Raw genomic sequence first — 25,863 nt, 5'->3', positions numbered from 1 at the left:
TGTGCTGGCCCATCAAGCCCTCAATGAAATCCCAGGGAGAGCCCAGCCTCTGCCCCCAGCTCTCTCGGTCTCTCTTTTTGGCTTTGCCTGCCCTCTGCGGCACAGCTTCCTGGATCCAATGAGGGCTCGGGGGATACAGTTTTTCCCCCCGCCCATGTGCCATCCCCTCCCAGTAGCTAGATTTGGATTTGCATGGGCCATTGGTCTAGGGAAGCAGCATTGTCCTGTTTCATTGCAGTCTCTGGATGAGGCAAGGACCCATTACAATTTCATCAGGGCTGAAGGGCTTTGAGAATTACTCGTAACTGTCCCAGAGAGCAAGGCAGACCCTGAACTGCCAGCACCAAGGTGCTTGCCCAGCATCACCTGAGCAAAGGGCACAAGGGGCTGCCTTCTCTCTGGCTTGGTGTCACTAATAGGCACCATGACCAAAGAAGCCACTGGCAGGAGGACATCTAGAGCTGTGACTGCTGGAGAGCAGGGGCTAGGGGCTTCTCTAACCCCAGCAGTAGGTGATGGGGTGGGCAGCAGCTGCTTTATTGACAGAGGTGCAGTTAGCTGCCAACTTGGAGTCGCTCTTTATTATTTAAATCTGTTATGTACAATGACTAAAAATTAAAAAACGCTTTTAAAGTCTCTGCAATATGAAAACTACAAGCTCTGTACATCGACTGCTGTGAGTGCAAGAGTGAAGGATCATGGTCTTTGGTGACTAGACACACACACACACACACACACACACACACACACACTCTCTCTCTCCTTCTACTGTGGCCTCTCCCCAGCCGATTCCCCCTGTTGCTAATATGGATAGGAGTGACAGCCTCTCTCTAGGGCAGGAGCTATGTCCTGCTGCATCTAATGCCCCCCCACCTCCTTGGGGTGACGCAGACAGACACGGCTGCTGCATTTGTAACCCTGCTTAGAACAAGGCTGGGCAGCACAGTGGTACTGTGCTGGGGGTTACCCAGAGCACCGTGAATACTGGCACTCTCAGCAGCAGGGCTGCCCGGGGTTAGCAATGATAGGGAACCTGCAGGGGAGGAGTCGCAGGGCGACACAGCCACACAGAGTATGGTTTCCTCTCTGGAAAGACCAGAAAGGTTCCAGATGCTGTGGAAAGAGGGCCACGGCTCTGCGGTTGCCACCTGGGCCAGCCCACACCTTGGCACTCTTCCTCTCAATGGAATCCTACCACAATTGCTACAAATGTCTCTACGTTACGTAGTGTAAACAATAAGATCCTGGAATGTTTGAATCTAAGTGACCTGACTGCAGGCCCCTTCCAGAGGAGCTGCTGGGACAGACACAGGGGGCCAAGTGGAAGGAGGGAGAGGCAGGGACAGAGGGAAAGGACACTCAAGTCCATGAGAAGGCAGTGCTGAATACTCCCTCCAATACAGGCATCAAAGTGATTCCCACTGGACTGAACTCTGCCAAGGGCTGAGCTCCCCCTCTTTGTCCTGCAGTGAAGACTCTGGTCCCAACATCCCAAAATACGAATGAAGAGAAGAACTGAACAACTTACCTTCAAGAAGTATTGTACGAAAAGAACCCCTAGCCCAACACTGTGCCTAGCCACGGCTGGGCCTATCGCCTCTAGCACAGGTACCTACAGGGCTGAGCTCCATATTGTTGACATTGTCAGTCCTCCCAGAGCAGGGACTACAAGATACGATTATCCTGACTGGTAGTGGAAAGAAGCTATACAGCACAGTGGAGTTGGGGGTGGGGGGCACTACTCTAACCCGAATCAGTAACATGTTTGGACCCAAAAGCAACACCGTAAGCAGAATTCAGCTGCTTAGCAGAGCCACGACTCGCACACACATTGCTAACTACTGGTTCCTGGAGAGGGGCAGCTCGGGCTGAGCTGGGAGACTCCCCGAAAATCCTGACCCTTCTGTACAGGGTCGCAGAATCCTCCCCCTGGGGAGGCTACAAGTGCAGGAAGCAACATTGCTTCAAGCTGAGATCCAGGCAGTGATTGGGGCATGACTGACAAGCATGGGGTGGGGGGACGTGAGCATCTCCTCTGCAATCTCCCTGGAGTCACTTTAATGCTGACAAAGAGCATCTTGGACTGACCTCAAGAAACCGGGGCTGGGTCTTTAGCAAGACTTGACCATGGACAGCGGGTGGGGACCAACCCTTCCTGACATCCAACTCCCTGGGACAATGCTGCTCACTCAGACTAACCCCAGGCAATAGGCACCAGCCTGCGAGGTAAGAGGAGAGAGACCCCATGGATCAGCTCTCAAAGACCCTCCGGGGGTGCAGGAGCTAGCAGTCGAGAGCAGAGGTAGCAAAACTCGTTTGCAAGTCCCTTCCCACAAGAGGGGAGCAGGAAACCGTCTGGTCTGCCAAGAACATGCCTAGTGAGAAATGCACATCTCAGGATGATGCTGAGAGCCCTGAGCTGCAGCCCCTGCCCTTAGCCTGTGCTCCTTGCCTCAATACAGTGTAGGGGACAAGACCCAGCCAAGGAGGCCCTTCAGTCAGGTCTCTGGGTCTGGCTGCCCCAAGGCTCCCAGAACATCCATCAGAGCCTGTCTCATAGGAATGCACATCACCTATGGCCACCCAGCACAGGTCCTGAGGGACCTCGGGATGTTTCTATTCAGCTTTTGCATTTCCAGGCCTGGCCTGGCTCCTTGCACGGGGAGGGGGGGGGAGGTTGATTAATCATCTTCTGACCAGCCACAGATACCAAGAACAAGCCTCTCAGGGAAGCCAGCACTGGGCCTATGTCCTCAGAGGCAGCCTCCTGGACCCCAGGGCAGGCCAGGAGCTGTGAGATGGAGGGAACCCACCAGCTCAAATCCAGCCCAGACAGTTACAGCCAGGACAGCCCTGGCCCACAGCCCTGTTCTGCTGGGTCCAGATCTCCCACTTTCTGCAGGGACCACCTGACTATAACGACCAGGTGCTCGGAGCACTGAGGGATGAGACATGCCTCCCTTCCCCAGGGAACTGCATTCTCTAGGCTAGAGGCACTCACATGGGCTCCTGCTGCACACATTTAAAGTCACCTATGGGAGAGATGGAGCAGCTGAGACATGCTCACAAGTGGGAGTGACTTGCCAGCCTCTGGGGGCAGAGGCCAAGCGAATGAGGCCTGGCCTCTCAGACTAGACCAGCTGGGGATGAGAGGGAGAGAGGGGAGACACCTGGAGTCCTGGGGACTCGGAGCTGCTTGGGACCACAGGGTGCTGGATGGATTCATCTTGGCTTCCTGGGTTGGCCATGGTAGCCCGCGCCCTGGGGCCCCGGGCATCCTCCTCTGGGTACAGAGGCTTGGGAGCTGGAGTGAGGGGGATGTCAGTCTCTCAGCAACCTTGCAGCCCCCCACCTCCCTCCCGCTCTGCCCTCCCCCAGTGCAAAGGCCTCTCCATGGGGTCCATCCACCTCACTCTGTCCTCTGCTGTGGGTTAGGGGAAAGGCCTCACCATGGGGCTCTGGCCCTATCCCCCTCCCCCTGCCTCCCCCACAGGGCAAAGGCTTCAAGCAGGCCATTGTGAGGACGCAGCTGACGGATGGGCGAGGTGGAGGGGCTGGGAGAACTTCCTAACATGAGTGGAAGGATCTGCCGAGTGCCTTCCTGACGCTGCTCACCCCAGCGGGGCCTATGCCCTGCAGGGCAGGGCTGGGCCCCTTGGGAGTGGGTGGAGTGAGGGGACAGAGTAGGGGCAAGGTCCCCTTACAAGGTTAGTGTTCCCAGGGAGAGGCAGAGTGCACTGATGGAGTCAGCCCAGCCCATGGCCCTGCTGCCCCCTTGCTGTGGGGAGCAGATGGGGGAAGCCTTTTAGTGGCTTCCTGTCCTCAGTGGAGTCAGGGGAATCCCAGAGCGATCCCTGGGCAGAGCCTGCCCTGCAGCCAGGCACATGACTCTGGCAGAGTCGGTGTCTATGGTAGGTGGTCATCCCTGGCCATCTCCTCTCCTTGCCCAGTCAGCCTCAGCCTGGGGTGGGGGCCTTGGTGGAGGCTGGCCCCCTTTCTCCCTGCCGCAGCCCCATGTCCAACAGCCCCAGGAGCACGGCTCTCCAGAGAGCATACTCCTCTCTCCCCCATGCTGGGACACAGCCCTGGGCTCTCATATGTTGGACGGGAGTTTGGGCTTCCCACTTTCCACCTCAGGACTGAATGCCACGGAACCCTTGCGGGAGGGGCATGCCGCATGCCTGGGCTTGGAGACGGGAGACTGCGGGGTGGACGCTCCGCTCACGGGCCGGCTGGATTGGACCAAAGATCCTGAAGGCATCTGCTGTGGGTGTGCTGGCTGGCCTGGAACCCCAGGGGGTGGCTTGGTGAGTCCAGCTACTGAGGGAGATGACCTGTGAGCCAGGTTCCCCGCTGACTTTCTGCCCTGATGGGAGGAACTCCCGTCCACTTGCTGGGCGACTTCATTGGGCAGGGATGGCTGAGATGCCGACAGGAGCCGGATGTCCTGGGTAAGCCTCCCGATGGGTAGGCCCTGGATGCTCCTGTGCTTCACCAGCTGCTGCGGCTGCATCGGCAGAGAGATGTGGGAGCCAGTGGCTCGGGACAGGCTGTAGTGGAGAGTTCTCCCTGCTGGGAGCGTCTGCTCAGAGCTGGGGGACGGAGCCCCTGCTGGCTGCTGGAGAAGTGACGTGGAAACTGACGTGCCTCGGGACTTGGAGAGCTGGGGTTGGGAGCCCATCAGGGGCTGCTTTGCTATTGCCAGGGGCTCTCCCTTCTGCACCAGCCTTGGCTGCGGCAGTTCCACATGGCCAGCTTTCTGCCCCTCACTTTCCAGAGGCAACTGGGACTGGACCATGGGGGATGCAGGGGAGTTGGCGGCAGGCGTCTGCAGGTGGGACTGTACACCGGACTGGGAGCTCACTGAGGAAGGCTGGGAGCCCCCCCCCAGGCTGGGCTGGGACCTGCGCACTTGCCTGGTCAGCAGGGTGGCCTCAGGCGAGAGTGGGCTGGAGATGGAGGAGGGTGGCAGGAAGATGTGGGCCTGCAGGCTCTGCTGGTGAGTCAAGGCAATGGCCACGTTGGTGGTGGCAGCTGCCGTTTGCAGCGGTGCATGCACCAGAGGCTCCCAGATCACTGGCTTGCCACTCAGCTCCCGGCCTACTGCCATTTGCTGCAGGTCTTGGATGTTGTGGGCCATGTCCCGGTCGTGCTTGACGATCTGCTGGATCATCTCATTGTTCATGGCCCCCGAGCTGTGCTCCGCTCTCTTGCGCAGGAGGATGGAGTTCTTCTTACCTGAGGGGCAGAGAGAAAAGACAGGGTCACCAACACCTGCCTGAGCTGTGCCCAGGTCCGGGGAACCACGGGAGTAGCAGGCAGATATGAGCATCTCCACCGTCTTACAGACAGGGAGGGTGAGGAGCAGGGAGACAGAACCCAGGAGTCCTGGCCCCCTGCTTCTACCATGGAGTTATGCTGACACTAGCAGTTTTCTTGGCTGAGTGTCTATCTACGGCTGTGTAATAAGGGTGTAGGCTGGCACCCCTGGGTCCCATTTTCCCCCAGGGCCAGCAGCTAGTCAGGTCGGCCCTCACCAGTGAGGAGTGCAAGGGGGAGGCAGTGGGAGGCTGAGCTTGGGAGGGGTAACTTACAGACCCTCCTTGTGAACAAAAGCGATGTCATATAGCAGCTCCTCTTACCTCATACTGGGGAGAGGGAGGGAATCCCTGAGCAGGCTCCTCAGCCCAACCCCAAAGGAGGCAGGGAAAGAAATGCCCCTGACATTAGAGGCCCGAGGACAGGGGAAGGGGTTTGGGGAGCAGGTGGGTACATGCCAGTGCAGCAGCTGCCTGGGAGCAAGGAGATTCGTGGGGGTGGCTGGCATGCACCTGGGGTGGGTGCTCCCTCACCGATGCGGTCAAGGCGGTCCATGGCCACGGTCTCGAAGGCCCTGCGCATCATGGGGTGCTCCTCCAGCACCTCGTTGAAGTTATCCACCGAGAGCGAGTAGAGGCGGCAATAGGTGTCGGCACGCACACTGGCTGTCCGCCTCCCCCTCGTCAACAAGCAGATCTCTGTGGGGACACACAGCTTGGCACCATGGCTGTGGCCATCTCCCTGCTGGCACTGACCCCCCAGCCAGAGAGGAGGAGACAGTTACCTTGTCTAGTGCCTCTTATGTTACAGGAGCTTGTGTGCTGAACAAAATTGAAGCACAAAGTTGGGAAGGGATCAATCCCAGGCAACGCAACAGCCACTTACAGAGTCAGGAATAGAACCCAGGAGTCCTGTCTGGCATGGCCACACCTTGCTCTAACCCTGAACACTGCTCCCTTTCCATCCCAGAACTGGAGAGAGAACCCAGGAATCCTGGCTCCCAGCCCCTCCTCTTCCCCCATTCTTACCACCACTGCCTTCCCAGAGCTGGAGAGAGAACCCAGGAGTCCTGTCCAGCATGACCACACCTTGCTCTAAACCTAGACACCGCTCCCTTTCCATCCCAGAGCTGGAGAGAGAACCCAGGAGTCCTGTCCAGCATGGCCACACCTTGCTCTAACCCTAGACACCGCTCCCTTTCCATCCCAGAGGTGGGGAGAGAACCCAGGAGTCCTGGCTCCCAGCCCCTCCAGTTCAAATCCTTGGACAAGACCCCCTCCTCAGCATGAGCAGCAGATTACTAAGTATTTTAACTCAAAGAAGCCTTAGATTGTAGGGTGAGGGGCACCTTAGTAAACCCAGGTGCGTGGGTGGAGCCTAAGTTAGAGCCATGAGGCGATGGGCACAGGAGTACAAGAGCTGGGGCGAGGATTCTCCTGTGACATTCTGTACCTTGGGGGAGTGTCCTGTAACCCCCATCTTCCTCATTTACATATGACTGTGAACTTGCATATAAAACAGGCTGGGTGAGGTATCAAGGGAAAAGTTATGATCTACTGAAAATCATTTCTCTCTCCATAGATATGTATCATTGATGCATGTGACGTTATGGGAATTGTGTTGTATGGTTGTCACTAAAACACGCTGTAAGTTGGGAAATCAGCCAGATATTAGCCCCCTGCCCCCAGAGTCAACAGCAGGAAAGTAACCAACACCCGGGCAAGGTGTCAAACAACCCATCAGCAGCTATAATAATAATAATTGGAGATATACCTATCTCCTAGAACTGGAAGGGACCGTGACAGGTTATTGAGTCCAGCCCCCTGCCTTCCCTAGCAGGACCAAGGACTGATTTTACCCCGATCCCTAAGTGGCCCCCTCAAGGATTGAACTCACAACCTGGGTTTAGCAGGCCAATGCTCAAACCACTGAGCCAGCCCTTGCCCCACCCCCCAGCTACTGTCCTGCAAGGGAGCTACAATGCAACAACTCACCTGCATGAAGCCACACCAGGGGAATTGCTCAGCCTTGCCTGGGGACTCAGCAATGGCCACCAGACATGCCTGGACTTACGGTCTACATGGGACTAAGGGTATAAAACAGAACACAGGGGCCCCCTGCTTGGCCCTTCTCCTGCCACCACCTGTGCTGCAAGCAACAAGGAAACTGAAGACTTGAGACTCCAATGGAGGAGACTGGCCCAGATTTCAAGGGTGAAATCTGCATACTACGAACTGCAATATCTAGTGGGGTGAGAAAAACTGCTTAATCTCGATGTTGCCCAGTCCAGTAGGGTTCAGAGTTTAGGCTGCGTGCTAATATTTTCTTTTCTTTTGGTAACTAACTCTGACTTTTTGCCTATCACTTAAAATCTATCTTTTGTAGTCAATACATTTGTTTAACTGTTTATCTTTACCAGGGAGTTTGCCCAAAGTGTGTGGCAAATGTGCTCAGGTTTGCAAAGGCTGGTGTATATCCACTTTCCATTCATGAAGTGGTGAACCAATTAATAAATCTGCATTGCTCATCTTGAGCAGTGCAGGGTGGTAAATTCCTGAGGTGCAAGGCTGGGAGCTGGGGAGATCTGGCTGGTGCCTTTCCTTGTCTGATTCATGAGTGGCTCTGGGAGCATTCATGCAATATAGCTGGGAGTGGGGCTCCACATGTGGCTGTGCTGCGTGATCACAGTGCCTGGAGGGGCTGCAGCTGGCCACTAGCCAGGCATTGTGAGTGACAGCCCAGGCTGGAGAGTTAAGGGGGCACAGTGGTCCCACGCTCCCAGGCTGTACCCAGGGGATCCCATCACATCTCCATCCCAGACCCTGGAACCACAGACACACCCTCCCATCTGGGGAGCAGCATGGCCGTTTCCAGCCTCACCCCCGAAGTAGGAGCCGTCGGACAGCTTGGTCTCCTTGTTGCCCTTGGTGAGGATGCTGACCACACCATGCTGGATGAAGTACATCTTCCTGCCCACGGTGCCCTCACGGATGATGAAGTCCCCAGGCTGGAAGACCTCAAAGCGCAGTTTGGTCAGCATGGCTGTCACAAAGCTGGGGTCGGCACTGGCAAACAGCGGCATGTTGGCCACCAGGTTCCGACAGTTAAAGTTGATGATTTCCTGGGAGAAGGGCAGCAGAGGGTCACTTTACCTCTCTGAGAGCTGCAACCCGCCAGCGATCACCCCCCGAGGGGCAGCAGGGCTGGCCCCAGCACTCACCCACCCAAAGGGGGCAGCGGGGCTGGCCCTGGCTCCAGAACTGCCTACCTCTTTGAGAGGCTCACTCAGCTCTCCCAGGATGTTCTCCTCATCAAACATCTTGCCCTGGTAGCGGTGCTCATAGTACTCATGGATCCGCTGACGCGTGTCCCCAGGCAGCTTGTGGAACGACATGTACTGCTCCACCTGCTTGTACTGGAGGGACAGACAGAAACACTCATGCCAGGGCTGGACACACCCAAATGGGAAGGGCAGGGGCTCCATATGTGGCTGGGAGGGGGCCCATGCCTGTGGCTTGAGCCCCAGGGCAAGAATGAAGAGTGCAGCATGGTGCCAGGCAGCCCTGGGCCAGCTGTGCCAATGTGGGGACAGAACCAGGGAAGAAGATGGCAAGGAGCGGCACAGGTCGGGCAGTGTTTAGTGACACAAGGATCTGTTCATTCCCAGCTCATACCCAGGCTCTATCTCCCCACCACACACCTCCCCTGCTTGCCTCAAGGCCTGCCCCTTATCACCCTGCCTGAGCTTTGGGGCCTGCTTCACGCCCCCAAGCCCTGCAGGGGCACTCACCTTCTCCTGGTACTGCCGGCGAGAGGAGTCCAGCGACTGGATGAGGGCAGTGGCGTGGCCAATGAACATGGCATAGCAGGTGGCACCCACAATCATGCTGAGCATGGTGAGCCAGACGTCGGTCATCCCCTCTGGAGCCTGCTGGCCGTACCCGATGCAGAGCATGTGGCTCATGGCCTTAAACAAGGCATGGGAGTACTGCTTCCCCCAGGAGTCGTTCTGCAGACAGGAGGGCACCTGAGCAGGCTGGAGCCGGGCTAGTTCCTGCCACTGTAGTCAGGGATTTCTTTGAATACACAGCCTCTCTGAATCTCCCACCCCAGGGTGGGAGAAATGTGAGCTCCCAGCTAGCAGGGGAGCACGTCTGTGGCCACACACCCGGGGCAGGGCCTCCTTCCCCAGGGGGCAGTGGCTTCTGGGCTGATCTAAGGACCAGAGGCTTTGCCCCCAGCCCAGCTCCCAGGGAGGCAGCAGGAGCCCCTCCTGCCTGCTGTCTCTTGGCAGCTGGTGTGAGGGATTTCCCTTGCTTGTCGGATTTAATTAGCAGCAGAGACGTGCTACAGCAGGGACACACCCAGACTGAGAGATTCCCGTCTGACTGTTACCTGCAGGGCTGCAGTCAGACTCCGGGATCTCCATCAACCCCCGGCTGGACAGCACATGTGTGCACGTGTGATTAGCACAGGTATAAGTGTGTGCACCTGGGTGTGTGTAAGAGTGTATGTCTAGTGGCGTGTGTGCCGGGGACGTTCCCAGCCTGGAACATGCATGATAGTCTGGTCCATGAGGTCTCCCAGGCTGGAGCCATCAGCATAAGGTTTATTTATCACCTGCCTGTCACTTTATAAACACTAAGCCTCCCACACCCCATACACATGCCACGATCCCCATTACACAGACTGCAGCCCGTCTCTGCAAACAGCCCCATTCTCTCACTCAGGAGATCAACCCCTCTCCAAAGGCAGTTCTCCTGTTAGCCCTGCAGGGCCAGGGAGGTCAAATTCTGACCTCATCGACCCCATGCAGCCCTTGGCCGCTGAGCTGGGTGAGAGGGGATCTGCCTTCCAGCATATTCATTGTTAACAGAGTGACACAGTGCACGTGTCACGGCCACAGTGGAGACTGGGACTCTGCATGGAGCCCATGGCCCTGGCCAGGGATTCCCGCTTTGATCCCCAGCCAGCCTGCTCCTGGGCTCAGCTCCTCCGGGAGCCCACAGGAACACCGTTCTGTGGCGGCAGTCTGGGATGGGGGATGGTTTTAAACAATTGTCTTGTACAATAAAGGCTTTGCTCCTTATGTCCCATGACAGGCACCAGGGCAGCAGATGGCACTGCTCCATCTTGGGGCTCTCTTAGATCAGAATGGGATGACAGATGCTGAGGAGAGCAGATACCGCAAGGAAGGGATAGGCTGGAGCCCAACAGCCCCATCCCAGGGAGACACAAAGAACCTGGGGATCTCAGGCTCCAGTGTAGAAGAGCTGGGCGGGGCACTCACCACCATGTGATTGATGGAGACCCAGCAGTCCTCAGGAAAATCTTGCAGCATGGGCACCAGGAACTGCAGGCAGCCGTCCCAGTGGCACAACAGCAGCATCATGCCAATGAGGTTAACGATCCGCACCACAGCACTGGCCAAGTCGTAGGTCATGTGGAAAATCTGAGCAAGGGCACAAGCCAGGAGAAAGACTGTGAAAAGCCAGCGCTCTTCTCCAGGTACCCGCATGGGAGGACAGGGAGCCCCCACATGCCCCTTAACTCCCCACAAAAGCTCCCGAAGCCTCCCAGCCACAGGTCCCCAAGATGCCCCTCCCCCTAACCAGAGGTTCTGAAACCCTCCCCCCGAATCCCTCCAGGCAGGGATCCCCCCAGCTGATCCACCCTTCTCCCCGGGCAGTCCCACCTCCTCCCACTGGTGAATGTAGCGGATGAGGCGGGACAGGCGCAGCAGACGCAGCAGGCTGAGGATCTTGGTGAAGCGCACGATGCGCAGGGCCCGGGCCGTCTTGTAGACGTCGGAGTCCACCTGAGTCTCCAGGTCGACGATGAGGAAGATGTAATCCACCGGGATGGAGGAGATGAAATCGACCAGGAACCAGCTCCTCAGGTACTTCATCTTGATGGTGTGTGGATCCAGGATGATCTCCGTGTTGTCCTCCACCACAATGCCCGTGCGGAAGTTCAATACCAGGTCGGCCAGGAAGAAGGTGTCTGAAAGCACGTTGAAGACAATCCAAGGTGGTGTGTTCTCATCCTTGAAAAAGGTGATGCCTACGGGCAGGATGATCAGGTTTCCCACCATCAGCAGCAGCATGATGAGGTCCCAGTAAAACCTGCAGGAGGAATGGAGAGCGGGCACGAAGCAGGGGAGAGAAGCAGAGGAACAAGAAAGGAGATGGGGAATGGAGCCAGGGAAGGAGAAAGGGAGAGAGAGAATGAAAACCTCCTTCTAGTACCTAAACCTGCGTGAGAAATTGGATCAGTTTAAACTGGAGGGTTCAGAGAAGAGCCATGAGAATGATGAAAGGGCTGGAAAACCTGCCTTACAGCGACACAGCTCCATCTGTTTAGAGAGAAGTTTAAGGGTTGATTTGCTCAGTGTCTGTAAGTACCTTCCTGGGGAACAAGACATTTGATCATGGGCTCCTCGGTCGAGCAGCCAAAAATCTAACACGAGCCAACAGCTGGAAGTTGAAAAGAGACAGATTCAAACTGGAAATGAAATGCAAATGTTTAAGAGTGAGTGTAATTAACCACTGGGGCAATTTACCCAGAGCTGTGGGGGATTCTCCATCACCAGAAATACTTTAATCAAAAAGATGAGCTGTAGATCCAACAGGAACCGATTCAGGGAAGTCCTGTGGCCTGCGTGACACAGGATGTCAGACTTGCTGATCAGCAGGGTCCCTTCTGGCCTTGGACTCTCTAAACCCTCTGGAGATTGCGTGCACACACCTCAAACAGATACTCAGCCAGGATGCACACGCATGGACACGGACACACACCCTCCTCCCACTGCATATGCCCCAAACAGATACACAGCCAGGAAGCACACGAGCACACACACGCATGCATGCATCACCCCATTTGTCTCTCCACCTCAGAGGGCTGAGAGCAGCCTGCCGTTCCAAGCTGCAGCTCACCAGCCGTGTGCAAGGGCAACACAACAGGCCAGGCCAGACAGCTCTACTCCCAACCTTTGTGCCCCCAAACAATCAGAGAGCCGTGGTATGAGCACACGGAGGGGCTGCGTCTGCACCCAGCCCAAGGTCCCAAGGGGAAAGGAATTAGCACAGTGGCAGGGAAGGAGAGAGAGGAGGCTCCATGATAAGAATCGGAGAGCTGCTGAGGCAGCAAAGGATAGGGTGGCTGGGCCTGGTAGTACGAGCTGTGGAGGGGAAAGTTCTTGCCCTGACAGTGAGGAGATGCATGAAAGCAGAAGACAGCCAAAGCTTGATGAGAAGAGAACAGAGACCCAGCACCTGAGGGCCTGTAACAACACTGGCTGCCTGGCAAGTGCACCTGGTGGCCTGGGGTGGCTCTGTAGCACCCTGCCTCAGTTTCCCTTTCATTCAGTAATTCCACAAGATGTATTCTCCACCACCCCCACCACAGGGTCTGGCCTCCCTCTCCACCTGGCATCTTGCCCTGCTCTTTATCTCCACAGGAGCTCCCAGGCCTTTTCCATCCACTTACAGCAGCTATGTGGGCCTCCAGGCCCAAACCCTTCCACCTGCTCATCACAGCCTCTGCCCCAGCGTCCTCTCCCGTCTTCTGCCTCCCTCTCTTCACAAACAGCAGGTCTGCATAGAGCCTGACTGTCCTTGGTGCAGCTGTTAATGAGGAACAGGTGGGCCAGATCTGTTCCCTAGCCCTGGGCTAGGCTCTGAAAACAGCGAGGGTGATTCTGACCCAGAAAGGAGAGGGCGGAGTGGGTATCTCACTGTGCCCATGCTGCTGACCAGGGCTTGGCAAGCCTGGCAGAAGAGAGTTGCAATAGTACCGGTGAGAGGGGCTGAAGGCCCGGGGGGGAGTCCAGGAGAGGGGAGGCAAGGCTTCGGGAAATGATGCCAAGATGGTGATCGCCAGTTCTGCCAGGGGAGGAGGAGGAGAGCTTGGGTTCAAGGATGATGCCTGGGCTATGGAGAATGGGGGCCTTATGGAGAGCCCCTGCAGAAACCAACTCTTCCCCCTGCGGAGGGTGCCAGGCTGACTGCTGCCAGCCCAGGGACAGGAGCTCCCTCCCGTGGATGAGGAGGCAAGGTACGGAGACCCTCCCTGGTGGTGCTTTACCCAACAGCATGGACCTCCCAGCATCCCCTTGCAAACCTTCACTCCTGGCACTGTGGGCACCCACCAGGCAGGCGGATCAGGGCCACGGACGGGCAGACTGAGCCCAGAGAGGGGACGGGACTTGCACCCAGTGAAGCAGGGTCGGCACTGGGGTTGGAGTTCAGATGATGGACTCTGTCCCTGTCTGCCCGGAACTCAAGACACAAACTTCCCTCTCCCCCAGAACCCCCCGACTGCTGCCTATTGTGCTAGCCCCGACTTCCAGGAGGGAGCTTTAGGGTGTGGCCCATAGGCGTAGCTGGGGGCGGGGTTGAGGGGGGAAGGATAAAAGAGCCCCCACTGGGTTCGCTTCCGCGCTTCAGGACAATCGGCTTTTGCTGAAGTGCCCAGGCACAAGTGACCAAGAACAGAAGGTCCCAGGTTCTTTCCTCCCCGAGAACTCAGGCTCTGGCCCTCCATCATTGGTGGGGGGCCCTGCCCACAGGGGCTTACAGAGTTTACAATAAGCTCTTTGGTTACACAAGCAGGATGAGATGGGCAGGGCTCTGGGTTCCCAAAGCCTGGCTCATGGTCAGAGCCACGAAGAGGCCGGGGTACTGAGCACATTGTGACCATGCAGGCAGAGGTGGGGGCTGAGGGCTAAAGGAGACGTACCTTCCTGCTGTTCCTCTGTTGGGCTGAGGGATGTCTGCAGCCAGCACCCTCCCCGTGCCAGAGGGTAACCCGCTGCACAAGCCACAGGACCAAAGAACCGCACTTGTTGGGAGAGTGACGCCCCTTGCTGCATCCTACCCAGCCCTGGGTGCTCCAGGGTGCTCCTCGAGTGCCAGAGGGAGTGGTTAGCAGGGAGTGCTCTGCACTGGGCAGAGAGGAGCCCCTGTATCTCCTATAGCACCAATTTTATGCCTGGGCATCTTGCTGTGCTCTGGATTTCAGAGAGGCCAGGTTCCTGCAATTCTCAGCCTGGTTTTTCCCCTGCTGGACTCGCCTCCCACCATATGCTACAGCCCCACTAACTCACTTTGGAAATGTGGTGCCGGTGCCAGATGAATTCACTCTGCAAAGCCAAGCTCTTGGGGAAGAGACTAGAATCCAGCCCTCTGCAGGCAGATGGATGCATCAGGCTTTGCAGGCTGTGACCTCCACAGGGGGCTGGCCTGGCTTACTGGGTTCCTGCCCTGACCTTCACCTACGTAATGTACACACAATGTACACACTTGGACTGAGGTGGAGATGGACATAGGAGACGGAAGTGTTGAGAGTCTCTGGGTTAGGATAAAAGGGGTAAAAAACAAGGGTGATGTCGTGCTAGGAGTCTACTACAGGTCACCTAACCAGGTGGAAGAGGTGGATGAGGCTTTTTTTAAACAACTAACAAAATCATCCAAAGCCCAAGATTTGGTGGTGATGGGGGACTTCAACTATCCAGATATATGTTGGGAAAATAACACAGCAGGGCACAGACTATCCAATAAGTTCCTGGACTGCATTGCAGACAACTTTTTATTTCAGAAGGTTGAAAAAGCTACTGGGGGGAAGCTGTTCTAGACTTGATTTTAACAAATAGGGAGGAACTCGTTGAGAATTTGAAAGTAGAAGGAAGCTTGGGTGAAAGTGATTATGAAATCATAGAGTTTGCAATTCTAAGGAAGGGTAGAAGGGAGTACAGCAAAATAGAGACAATGGATTTCAGGAAGGCGGATTTTGGTGAGCTCAGAGAGCTGATAGGTAAGGTCCCATGGGAATCAAGACTGAGGGGAAAAACAACTGAGGAGAGCTGGCAGTTTTTCAAAGGGACACTATTAAGGGCCCAAAAGCAAGATCTTCTGATGGGTAGGAAAGATAGAAAATGTGGCAAAAGACCACCTTTGGCTTAACCACGAGATCTTGCATGACCTACAACATAAAAAGGAGTCATATAAAAAATGGAAACTAGGTCAGATTACAAAGGATGAATATAGGCAAACAACACAGGAATGTAGGGGCAAGATTAGAAAGGCAAAGGCACAAAACGAGCTCAAACTAGCTATGGGAATAAAGGGAAACAAGAAGACTTTTTATCAATACATTAGAAGCAAGAGGAAGACCAAGGACAGGGTAGGCCCACTGCTCAGTGACGAGGGAGAAACAGTAACAGGAAACTTGGAAATGGCAGAGATGCTTAATGACCTCGTTTTGGTCTTCACTGAGAAGTCTGAAGGAATGCCTAGCATAGTGAATGCTTATGGGAAGGGGGTAGGTTTAGAAGATAAAAATAAAAAAAGAGCAAGTTAAAAATCACTTAGAAAAGTTAGATGCCTGCAAGCCACCAGGGCCTGATGAAATGCATCCTAGAATATTCAAGGAGTTAATAGAGGAGGTATCTGAGCCTCTAGCTATTATCTTTGGAAAGTCATGGGAGACGGGAGAGATTCCAGAAGACTGGAAAAGGGCAAATATAGTGCCCATCTATAAAAAGGGAAATAAAAACTACCCAGGAAACTACAGACCAGTTAGTTTAGCTTCTGTGCCAGGGAAGATAATGGAGCAAGTAATTAAAGAAACCATCTGCAAACACTTGGAAGGTGGTAAGGTGATAGGGAATAGCCAGAATGGATTTGTAAAGAACAAATCATGTCAGACCAATCTGACAGCTTTCTTTGATGGGATAACGAGCCTTGTGGATAAGGGAGAAGCGGTGGATGTGGTATACCTAGACTTTAGTAAGGCATTTGATACAGTCTTGCATGATATCCTTATCGATAAACTAGGCAAATACAATTTAGATGGGGCTACTATAAGGTGGGTGCATAACTGGCTGGATAACCGTACTCAGAGAGTAGTTATTAATGGCTCCCAATCCTGCTGAAAAGGTATAACAAGTGGGGTTCTGCAGGGGTCTGTTTTGGGACCGGCTCTGTTCAATATCTTCATCAACGATTTAGATGTTGGCATAGAAAGTACGCTTATTAAGTTTGCGGACGATACCAAACTGGGAGGGATTGCAACTGCTTTGGAGGACAGGGTCAAAATTCAAAATGATCTGGACAAATTGGAGAAATGGTCTGAGGTAAACCGGATGAAGTTCAATAAACACAAATGCAAAGTGCTCCACTTAGGAAGGAACAATCAGTTTCACACATACAGAATGGGAAGAGACTGTCTAGGAAGGAGTATGGCAGAAAGAGATCTAGGGGTCATAGTGGACCACAAGCTAAATATGAGTCAACAGTGTGATACTGTTGCAAAAAAAGCAAACGTGATTCTGGGATGCATTAACAGGTGTGTTGTGAGCAAGACACGAGAAGTCATTCTTCCGCTCTACTCTGCGCTGGTTAGGCCTCAACTGGAGTATTGTGTCCAGTTCTGGGCACCGCATTTCAAGAAAGATGTGGAGAACTTGAAGAGGGTTCAGAGAAGAGCAACAAGAATGATTAAAGGTCTTGAGAACATGACCTATGAAGGAGGCTGAAAGAATTGGGTTTATTTAGTCTGGAAAAGAGAAGACTGAGAGGGGACATGATAGCAGTTTTCAGGTATCTAAAAGGGTGTCATCAGGAGGAGGGAGAAAACTTGTTCACCTTAGCCTCTAATGATAGAACAAGAAGCAATGGGCTTAAACTGCAGCAAGGGAGATTTAGGTTGGGTATTAGGAAAAAGTTCCTAACTGTCAGGGTAGTTAAACACTGGAATCAATTGCCTAGGGAGGTTGTGGAATCTCCATCTCTGGAGATATTTAAGAGTAGGTTTGATAAATGTCTATCAGGGATGGTCTAGACAGTATTTGGTCCTGCCATGAGGGCAGGGGACTGGACTCGATGACCTCTCGAGGTCCCTTCCAGTCCTAGAGTCTATGAGTCACCGCCACGTTCAGAACGGGGGAAAAAGAAAAGAACCAAAACTTGCTCCTCCATGAGAAAGACACCAGGAGGGAAGTGGGGGGAGAGAGATCAGTCCCCCAGAGACACCGCCAGATGGCCCATCCACCCCACTCCTCTCTCTGACAGTGGCCAGATGCTTCAAAGAAATGGGGAAGAACCCCCATAATAGACTCTTTCAGGGGTTGGATTACACCCTAAATTCTCTCTCTAAACACACTCAGTGGGGCCATGGATGTTCTCATTCTCCCAGTCAGATACACACATCCCCCTTCTCCCCTCTGCCACTCAGCCCCAGACCCCCATGACAAACACTGGGTAATGGAGGAGTCCACAATCATTCACAGAAATCAAGGGCAGTTTTGCTCCTTCCTCCCAGGCCCATGTGGCTCCTTTCCCCATCTCTCTGCGGTAACCTGGCCAGCTCACACTCCGGCTCTTCCTGTGACCCAGCAGAACTGTACCCAGCCCTAGACACCCGTGTCTGTATTGTCGCAAGGTGTCTTTGGTCCTACAGCCAAGAACAGTTTCAAGTAACAAGTTAAAGACAGAGCTAGAGAGCTGCCCCAGTGTCTGGGTTGCACAGAGGCAGGTGCAAAAGCCAACTCAGTACACTGACAGCCCAGTCTCCTAAGGTGGGCACCAAAAAAGGCCTCTGCAGGGAGAGATGGGCTCTGGGGAGTTAACAATGGTGAGACCCCAAATTTCCATAACAGTAGAAACCAACAGTCAGAAGTTGAGGATGAGCAGCTGGTCACTAATGCCTCTCTGGGAGCCACGCTGTATGCTGCGTTAATCTTTTCCAAGTCACAACTCTGGGGACTTTCCAGCTGCAGTCAAGAGCTTTCCTACTGATTAGTACTTTGTTAGGGGTGCCAGCCCAGAAGGACTGTGGCTATGGAGGGGTTAATGTCATCTGCCCCAGCTCATTGGCCCCTGACAAATGCCATGCACAAGCTCACCCAGCTAACCCTGTCCTTCCCCTCCTGCTGACTGCCCAAACCCACCTGGCGCCTCTTGTCTCAGATTTACTTTGTAAGCTCTTTAGGGCGAAGCCTGGCTTTTATTCTATGCCGGGCAGTGCCAGCATAGCAAGGCCCTGATCTTGATTGGTCTCAGTTGCTACCATAATGCGGATAATAAACAACATTGGCGTAATCCAGCCTGGACAGCTACCTACCAGCCCCCCTACATGTCACCCTGTCACCTTCACCAGGCAGAGCTGCAGGGACCATGACTTCACAGGAGCTGCAGCTTGTAAACGTGGGGCTGCTGAGGCCCTTACAGGGGGTGCAGCTGTGACACATGGCTGCTTTACTGCCCTTCACACTCTGCTGGAGCAGTGTAAAGGATCCTTAGCATCCCTGCGAATCAGGGCCTCTCTGCAGGGGGACCCCTGGTTACACCTACATGTGAGCAGACGACTTTCCGTTTCAGGTGCTAGCCTCCTGCTGGGTCACAGTGACCATGGCATAATTTTCCACTAGAAATTATCGTCTTGCAGTTTCAACCCTCACAGAGAAAGCCCATCCGATGTGACTCAACATCCCTGTGACATCCAATTCCTTCCCACCATGTAGACAACCCAGTAACACCCTGGAGACCCCAGGGACAGAGTGTGCCTGGACCTGCCAGCAGAAGGCCTGCCTTCTTGCCATACACCCCGCGCTAAATGGTCACATTGCCCTTCCCAGTGCAACTCCACCAGCAGCCTGCACAGCCAGAGCCATTCCTGCTGAGGGAGGGCTCTGTAAGCGCCCCTTCTGCGAGAGCTGGGACAGGAGTTAATCTCCTTGGATGTGTGCGACGACTCAGTACACTCACAAACTAAAAACAGCTCCGAGTCCACTGGCAGGAGAGAAGGGCTACTCAGGGGCAGACAGAAGGATCTGGCTTCCTCTGTTGGGGGTGCCCCGGTGCCCAGGGTCGGTTCGGCCCAGCTACTTAGAAGCTCTCCCCTGTCCATACACGAAGCACTGTCAGATGCAGGAGCGAGCTGTGGGGGAGAGATTGCTGGGACACTTGGGACTGCAGGGGCAAGAGGGTCTGAGTCACTCCCAAGGGCTGAGCGTGGGATACCACATGTCCTGCTGCCAGAGGAATTAGCCTGGGATTCTATAGGGTTGGTTGGAAAATGCTCAAGCAGAGTGATTGCTGGGCAGCAGAAGCACATCCCGGTCAGTACCCTGGGCTCTCTCCATGTTACTTTTAGCCTCTGCCTTACTGGAGAGTAGTGGCAAGAGGGGAGGACTAATGATGTGCAGGGGCGGCTCCAGGCCCCAGCATGCCAAGCACGTGCTTGGGGCAGCATGCCGCGGGGGGCACTCTGCTGGTCGCCGGGAGGGCGGCAGGCGGCTCCAGTGGACCTCCCACAGATGTGCCTGCGGAGGATCTGCTGGTCCTGTGGCTCCAATGGCAGAGTCGCCCCTGACCACGTGCTGGGCAGAGCCCCTTCCCTGGAAAGTCAGGGACAGGATCCTTCCAAAGAAAAGGGGCAGGGGGTGAATTTTGGGCAGCAGGGGAGTTTCTGATTCTGGTGATCAGCTGGCCTCCCAGGGTCACACCGGGCCTGCTTGAAAGGGGTCCCCAAGAAGAATAGGGGGACCACTCTAGGTGAGGCCTCCTTGGGGTAAATCCCAGTGGTCCAGAGATGCTGGGGAGTCTGGGTGCAGGGAAGGCTGATGACAGCGAGGACTTGGGAATAGAAACTTCCTGCACAGCAAAGTGAACGGCACTGGATTTGTATCCTGTCGGTTCTTAGTCCCCGACTCCCCTACAGCTCCCAGCTGCTGCCCTGCTCCCACCTGGAGGTAGAGGGGCCCTGGTGACAAGACTGATCTCCCTGACTGGTCTGGGGAGGAGGGACCTGACTCCCCCAGTCCCTGGTGCCTGGCTTGCAGGAACAGCACAAGCTGCTGAGGAAGGGCCCCTTCAGGGTTCCTGGGGAATGGAGCCCACCTCCCCAACTCACTGCCCGGTCATCCATGGAATGTCACCCCCTGGCCTCCTACCAGAGCTGTAGGACTCAGGTGCCCCTAGCCTGGTGAGAGGACCCTGGCACCTGGGCCAGCCCCACCTCACCTCCCCCGCAAAATGGGGCTGAGGCTGCAGGCCCCAGAGCACCAGCACGAATAGAAGACAGATGCTCACAGCCCGAGGGAGCAGCCGTTGGAGTATTAGAGGGTATGGGCCATGGGGACCAGGGAGGACAGAACGCAGCACCCTCACTCCACTGAGACCTGAGCCACCGGGACCCACCCCCAGGGCTGAGCAGGGCCCACCTCAGCAGAGGAAGGCCAGACTTAGCCTGCCGCCTCATGCTCAGTACCCAAGACAGCGCCAGCCCCAGGCCGCAGGAGGGCGGACATAGGGGGAGAGGGGGACCTGGGCAGACATCCTTGCATGGGGGTGGGCAGGGATACATGCAACCTGACCACCCTGTGTATCAGCTGGAGGACAGGGGCTTGGCTGGAAGGTGGGGTCAGGAGGGGCAAGGGCCCCTCTCACCTGAAGTCACTGAAGAGGTGGATGGGAAGGGGCACAGGGGTAGGGCCTGGCTGGGTGGACAGGAAGGGGTGGTTAGGCTGGGCGTGGACAGAGACAGCGGAAGGGGAGGCTGGGAGACTGCGGGCGGGGAGTGGCCAACTAGGGAGGACAGGCGCAGGGGCTGGGCAGCTAGCAGGCAGGTCCTTAGCAGGTGCCGGGCCACCTCTCACCTGAAGTTGCCATAGGGGTAGATGGGAAGTGGGTAGGGCCCGGCTGGGTGGCAGAGGATGGCTGACCAGAGAGAATGGAGGCAGTGGGTGGCCAGCGAGCAGGCAGGTCCCTCAGGGACTGCCCAAGCCCTTCTCACCTGAAGTCGCTGTAGGGGTGGATGGGGAAGGGTGGCAGGGGGTGGCTGGCTAGGGAGGATGGGGGCAGGGGGTGGCTGGCTAAGGAGGATGGGGGCAGGGGGTGCCCAGGCCCCTCTCACCTGAAGTCGCTGTAGGGGTGGATGGGGAGGGATAAGGCCCGACTGGGTGGCAGAGGGTAGCTGACTGAGGAGGGGAACAGGAGGTGCCCAGGCCCCCCTCACCTGAAGTCGCTGTAGGGGTGGATGGGGAGGGGTGGCAGAGGTAGCTGGCTAGGGAGGATGGGGGCAGGGGGTGGCTGGCTAAGGAGGATGGGGGCAGGTGGTGCCCAGGCCCCTCTCACCTGAAGTCGCTGTAGGGATGGATGGGGAGGGGTGGCAGAGGGTGGCTGGCTAGGGAGGATGGTGGCAGGGGGTGGCTGGCTAAGGAGGATGGGGGCAGGGGGTGGCCAGGCCCCTCTCACCTGAAGTCGCTGTAGGGGTGCATGGGGAGGGGTAAGGCCCGACTGGGTGGCAGAGGGTAGCTGACTGAGGAGGGGAACAGGAGGTGCCCAGGCCCCTCTCACCTGAAGTCGCTGTAGGGGTGGATGGGGAGGGGTGGCAGAGGGTGGCTGGCTAGGGAGGATGGGGGCAGGGGGTGCCCAGGCCCCTCTCACCTGAAGTTGCTGTAGGGGTGGCTAGGGAGGATGGTGGCAGTGGGTGGCTGGCTAAGAAGGATGGGGGCAGGGGGTGCCCAGGCCCCTCTCACCTGAAGTCGCTGTAGGGGTGGATGGGGAGGGGTGGCAGAGGGTGGCTGGCTAGGGAGGATGGGGGCAGGGGGTGCCCAGGTCCCTCTCACCTGAAGTCGCTGTAGGGGTGGATGGGGAGGGGTGGCAGAGGGTGGCTGGCTAGGGAGGATGGGGGAAGGGGGTGCCCAGGCCCCTCTCACCTGAAGTCGCTGTAGGGGTGGATGGGGAGGGGTGGCAGAGGGTGGCTGGCTAGGGAGGATGGGGGAAGGGGGTGCCCAGGCCCCTCTCACCTGAAGTCGCTGTAGGGGTGGATGGGGAGGGGTGGCAGAGGGTGGCTGGCTAAGAAGGATGGGGGAAGGGGGTGCCCAGGCCCCTCTCACCTGAAGTCGCTGTAGGGGTGGATGGGGAGGGGTGGCAGAGGGTGGCTGGCTAGGGAGGATGGGGGCAGGGGGTGCCCAGGCCCCTCTCACCTGAAGTCGCTGTAGGGGTGGATGATCCAGGACCCGGCCGATTTCACCCGCTGCTGCTCCAGCTCCACCGCCTTGTGGCTGCCAAACATGCGCAGCGAGAACTTGTTGACCGCGGGCTGCAGCATGGCCCCGAGCTGGCGCTGCACGAAGGTGCCGGCCAGCGCGGCTGGGTTCTCGGCGTCCGACAGGATCTGCTCCGCCGCCTGCGCCTTGCCGCCGCCCCCGGGCTGCGAGGCGGGCGCCTCCCCCGGGGTCACTGCGCGGGGCGGCTGGCCTGGCCCAGAGCCCGCGCTACCCTCGGGGCGCCCGGGGGCCTCCCCGTCCAGGGCCAGGGGCTTGTCCCGCGGGTCGGCGCCCTGCGTCCTGTCCCGGGGCTCCGAGCCCGGCGCCGCCTCCATCCTGCCGGGGAAGCGCCCTGCTCAGGTTCCCTTCAAACGCCCTTGCCCGGGCGCCCAGCCCGGCTCCCCTGGGCACATGCTCACCGCAGCCGGAGCCGGCGGGCGGAGGCGGCCGCAGCTCCGGGCTCCGCCGGGGGCGCGGCTGGGGATGCTGCCGGGGGCGCTGGGGACCCCGCGGAGGGGGGGCGCTGGGGACCCCGCGGAGGGGGGCGCCGCTCCCCTCCCTGCCCCGCAGCCGGCTCAGCCGCAGGACGCCGGGGCCGCCGGCCGCTGCTCCCCCATGGCCGCCCCAGAGCCGGTGCCGGCGGGCCACAGCGAGCCTGTTGCACACGCCCAGGCGGGCAGACGTTAGCTGGGCTGGGGGAGCCGCAGCTCCAGCCTCCGGAGCGCGGGCAGGCGGCGGCTTGGCCCAGCCAGCGGCGAGCCGCGGGCTCGGCAAAGCCAGTGCTGCCCCCTGACGAGAGCCCGGAGACTGCAGCGGGGAGGGAGGCGCCCAGCCCCCGCAGGGGGAATCTCAGCTTCCTTCTGTTAAAACAAGCCCTTTCTATCGCTTGTCCTTGAAGCACCCCAGTGAAGGCACCTATTGCAGTTCTGGGGAGCGGAAGGCTTGGCTGAGCCCTGCACCCCCAGCCCCGGCATCCCTTTGGCCAAGAACATCATAAGAATGGCGACACTGGGTCAGACCAATAGTCCCTCTAGCCCAGTGTCTTGTCTTCTGATAGTGCCCGATGCCAGAGGCTTCAGAGGGAGTGAACAGAACAGGGCAAGTATCCAGTGATCCATCCCCTGCTGCCTCCAGTCCGAGCTTCTGGCAGTCAGAGGCTAGGGACACCCAGGGCATAGGGTTGGGTCCCTGCTCACCTGTCCCCATGAACTTATCCAGTCTTTTCCGAACCAAGTTGTACTTTTGGCCTGAACAACATTCCCTGGCAATGAGTTCCAGGGGTGCATTGTGTGAAGAACTTCCTTAGGTTTGTTTTAAACCTGCTGCCTGTTAACTTCATTGGGCGGCCCCTGGTTCTTGTGTTCTGTGAAGGGGTAAATAGCGCTTCCCTCTTGGCTTTCCCCACACTGTTCGTGATTTACAGCCCTCTGTCATATCCCCCTTAGTCAGCTCTTTTCCAACCTGAACAGTCTCAGATTTAATCTCTGCCCTAACCCTAACCCGTTCCATCCCCCTGATCATTTTTGTTGTCCTTCTCTGCACCTTTTCCAGTTCTAATATATCTTTTGTGAGATGGGGCGACCAGAACTGCAGGCTATGTTCAAGCTGTTGGGTACCAGGGATTTGTATTATGCCATTATGATATTTGGTGTCTTGTTACCTATCCCTTTCCTAATGGTTCTGAACATTCTGTTCGCTTTTTGACGGCTGCTGCACACTAAATGGATGTTTTCGAAGAACTATCCACAATGACTCCAAGAGCTCTCTCTAGCGTGAGAACAGCTAATTTAGAGCCCAATGTTTCAGACGCTATTTCTTCGCCTTTTGCAGGCTGCCACCCAACTTTATAACAGAAAAAAATGCTAGGACTCCGCTCCCCTAAAGCTCCCGATCCTGGCCAGCCCGTCCCTGGCCCCACACAGATGTGCATGGCCCCACCAGTAACACATCTGAGCTCCATGACTGACTGCTCTGGGAAGGCTGGGACTCCTCTTCTGACCCCCTGGAGCCTGGCTTACAGGAGAGGCCAGTCCAGAGCTTCTGGGGACAGGGCCGACTCCAGGCACTAGCCCAGCAAGCAGGTGATTGGGGCGGCCACGGGGAAGGGGCGGCACCTCGGGCTCTTTGGTGGCAATTCAGCTGCAGGTCCCTCAGTCCCTCTCGGAGGGAAGGACCTGCCGCTGAAGAAGAAAGCGGCACGGTGGAGCTGCCACCGATCACGTCTTTTTTTATTTCCGCTTGGGGTGGCAAAAACCCTGGAGCTGGCCCTGCCTGTGGAGCAGAGACTGCACACCCCAGCCCCTGGTGCTCGCTGCCCTGCCAGCCATAAAAAACAGAATGGTGCTGGTGCCCATCTGGGCCTGGGAGTCACGCCCCCCTCCCCATGGTATTGCCCTTGCAGGCACTGAACATGGAGGGAGCAAGGGGCCCTGAGTGGCAGGACAAGGCGGGTCTCCACTGCTGCCTGCCCAGGCCCAGCTTCACCCTCCTCTCCCATGGGGTGTCTTGAGCCACAGAGGTCAAAGGTGTCACGGGATCCCCACAAGGCTGGGATGCTCCTGGGGTGGAGGCCAGAAAGATTCCCCCCTGCACAACAGCAGCTCATCCTAGGAACCAGCGCCAAGCAGCAGTGCGGGCAGGGGCTGGGCCCAGGCAAGGACCCATAGGGCAGGGTCAGGTTGGCGCATGTTTTGGGTGGGGTCATGGCTGGCCTTGAGGGGGGGTGTGATGGGGCTGACCTGTGTGTGGGTGGGGAGTTGACACAGTTTGCCTGGGGGTGAGGTTTCCCAGGGCAGGGTCACAGCTGGCCCGTGTGTGTGAGGCGAGTGGTTCCCAGGGCAGGACATGGTTGGCCGGGGGGGGGGGGTACTCCCAGGGCACTATGCGATTGGCCATTGGGGGGGGTCCCGGGGCAGGACTCAGTTGGCGGGGGGGGGGGGGTCCCGGGGCAGGACGCGGTTGGCCCATTGGGGGGGGGGGTCCCGGGGCAGGACGCGGTTGGCCCATGGGGGGGGGCGGGTTCCGGGGCAGGACGCGGTTGGCCCGTGGGGGGGGTCCCGGGGCAGGACGCGGTTGGCCCGTGGGGGGGGGGCGGGTTCCAGGGCAGGACGCGGTTGGCCCGTGGGGGGGGGCGGGTTCCAGGGCAGGACGCGGTTGGCCCGTGGGGGGGCGGGTTCCAGGGCAGGACGCGGTTGGCCCGTGGGGGGGGGTCCCGGGGCAGGACGCGGTTGGCCCGTGGGGGGGCGGGTTCCAGGGCAGGACACGGTTGGCCCGTGGGGGGGGTCCCGGGGCAGGACGCGGTTGGCCCGTGGGGGGGGCGGGTCCCGGGGCAGGACGCGGTTGGCCCGTGGGGGGGGGGGGGTCCCGGGGCAGGACGCGGTTGGCCCGTGGGGGGGGGCGGGTCCCGGGGCAGGACGCGGTTGGCCCGTGGGGGGGGGTCCCGGGGCAGGACGCGGTTGGCCCGTGGGGGGGGGTCCCGGGGCAGGACGCGG

General features: G+C 57.5%; 1 protein-coding gene across 2 annotated transcripts; it reads right to left on the bottom strand.

Annotated features, from left to right (window-relative positions):
• Window positions 1-559: 559 nt before the first annotated feature.
• HCN3 (hyperpolarization activated cyclic nucleotide gated potassium channel 3) lies at window positions 560-22,800 on the bottom strand. 2 transcript variants are annotated; one of them, XM_050930046.1, is made up of 8 exons: window positions 22,310-22,800; window positions 11,015-11,444; window positions 10,610-10,771; window positions 9,110-9,328; window positions 8,588-8,734; window positions 8,200-8,440; window positions 5,778-6,017; window positions 560-5,238 (listed from the first exon to the last, which is right to left on the bottom strand). In XM_050930046.1, the coding sequence occupies exons 1-8, from the start codon at window positions 22,705-22,707 to the stop codon at window positions 4,094-4,096; spliced, it is 2,982 nt and encodes a 993-aa protein (XP_050786003.1). In that variant the 5' UTR covers window positions 22,708-22,800; the 3' UTR covers window positions 560-4,093. The 2 variants fall into 2 exon arrangements, with proteins under 2 accessions (XP_050786003.1, XP_050786004.1); XM_050930047.1 differs by having other exon boundaries at window positions 5,853-6,017.
• Between the last annotated feature and the right edge of the window lie 3,063 nt (window positions 22,801-25,863).

Source organism: Gopherus flavomarginatus, chromosome 20 (genome assembly GCF_025201925.1).
Source record: "Gopherus flavomarginatus isolate rGopFla2 chromosome 20, rGopFla2.mat.asm, whole genome shotgun sequence".
Lineage (NCBI taxonomy): Eukaryota > Metazoa > Chordata > Testudines > Testudinidae > Gopherus > Gopherus flavomarginatus.
The sequence above is the reverse complement of the archived record's forward strand: the minus strand, read 5'-3'. Positions and strand labels throughout refer to the sequence as shown.

Coding starts and splice junctions, on each gene's coding strand:
- HCN3 (XM_050930046.1), bottom strand. CDS start 22,707: ATGGAGGCGGCGCCGGGCTCGGAGCCCCGGGACAGGACGCAGGGCGCC. Junction 8,735..9,109: donor GCCGGCAGTACCAGGAGAAG/GTGAGTGCCCCT, acceptor CTGTCCCTCCAG/TACAAGCAGGTGGAGCAGTA. Junction 8,441..8,587: donor TGAGTGAGCCTCTCAAAGAG/GTAGGCAGTTCT, acceptor CCCTTCTCCCAG/GAAATCATCAACTTTAACTG.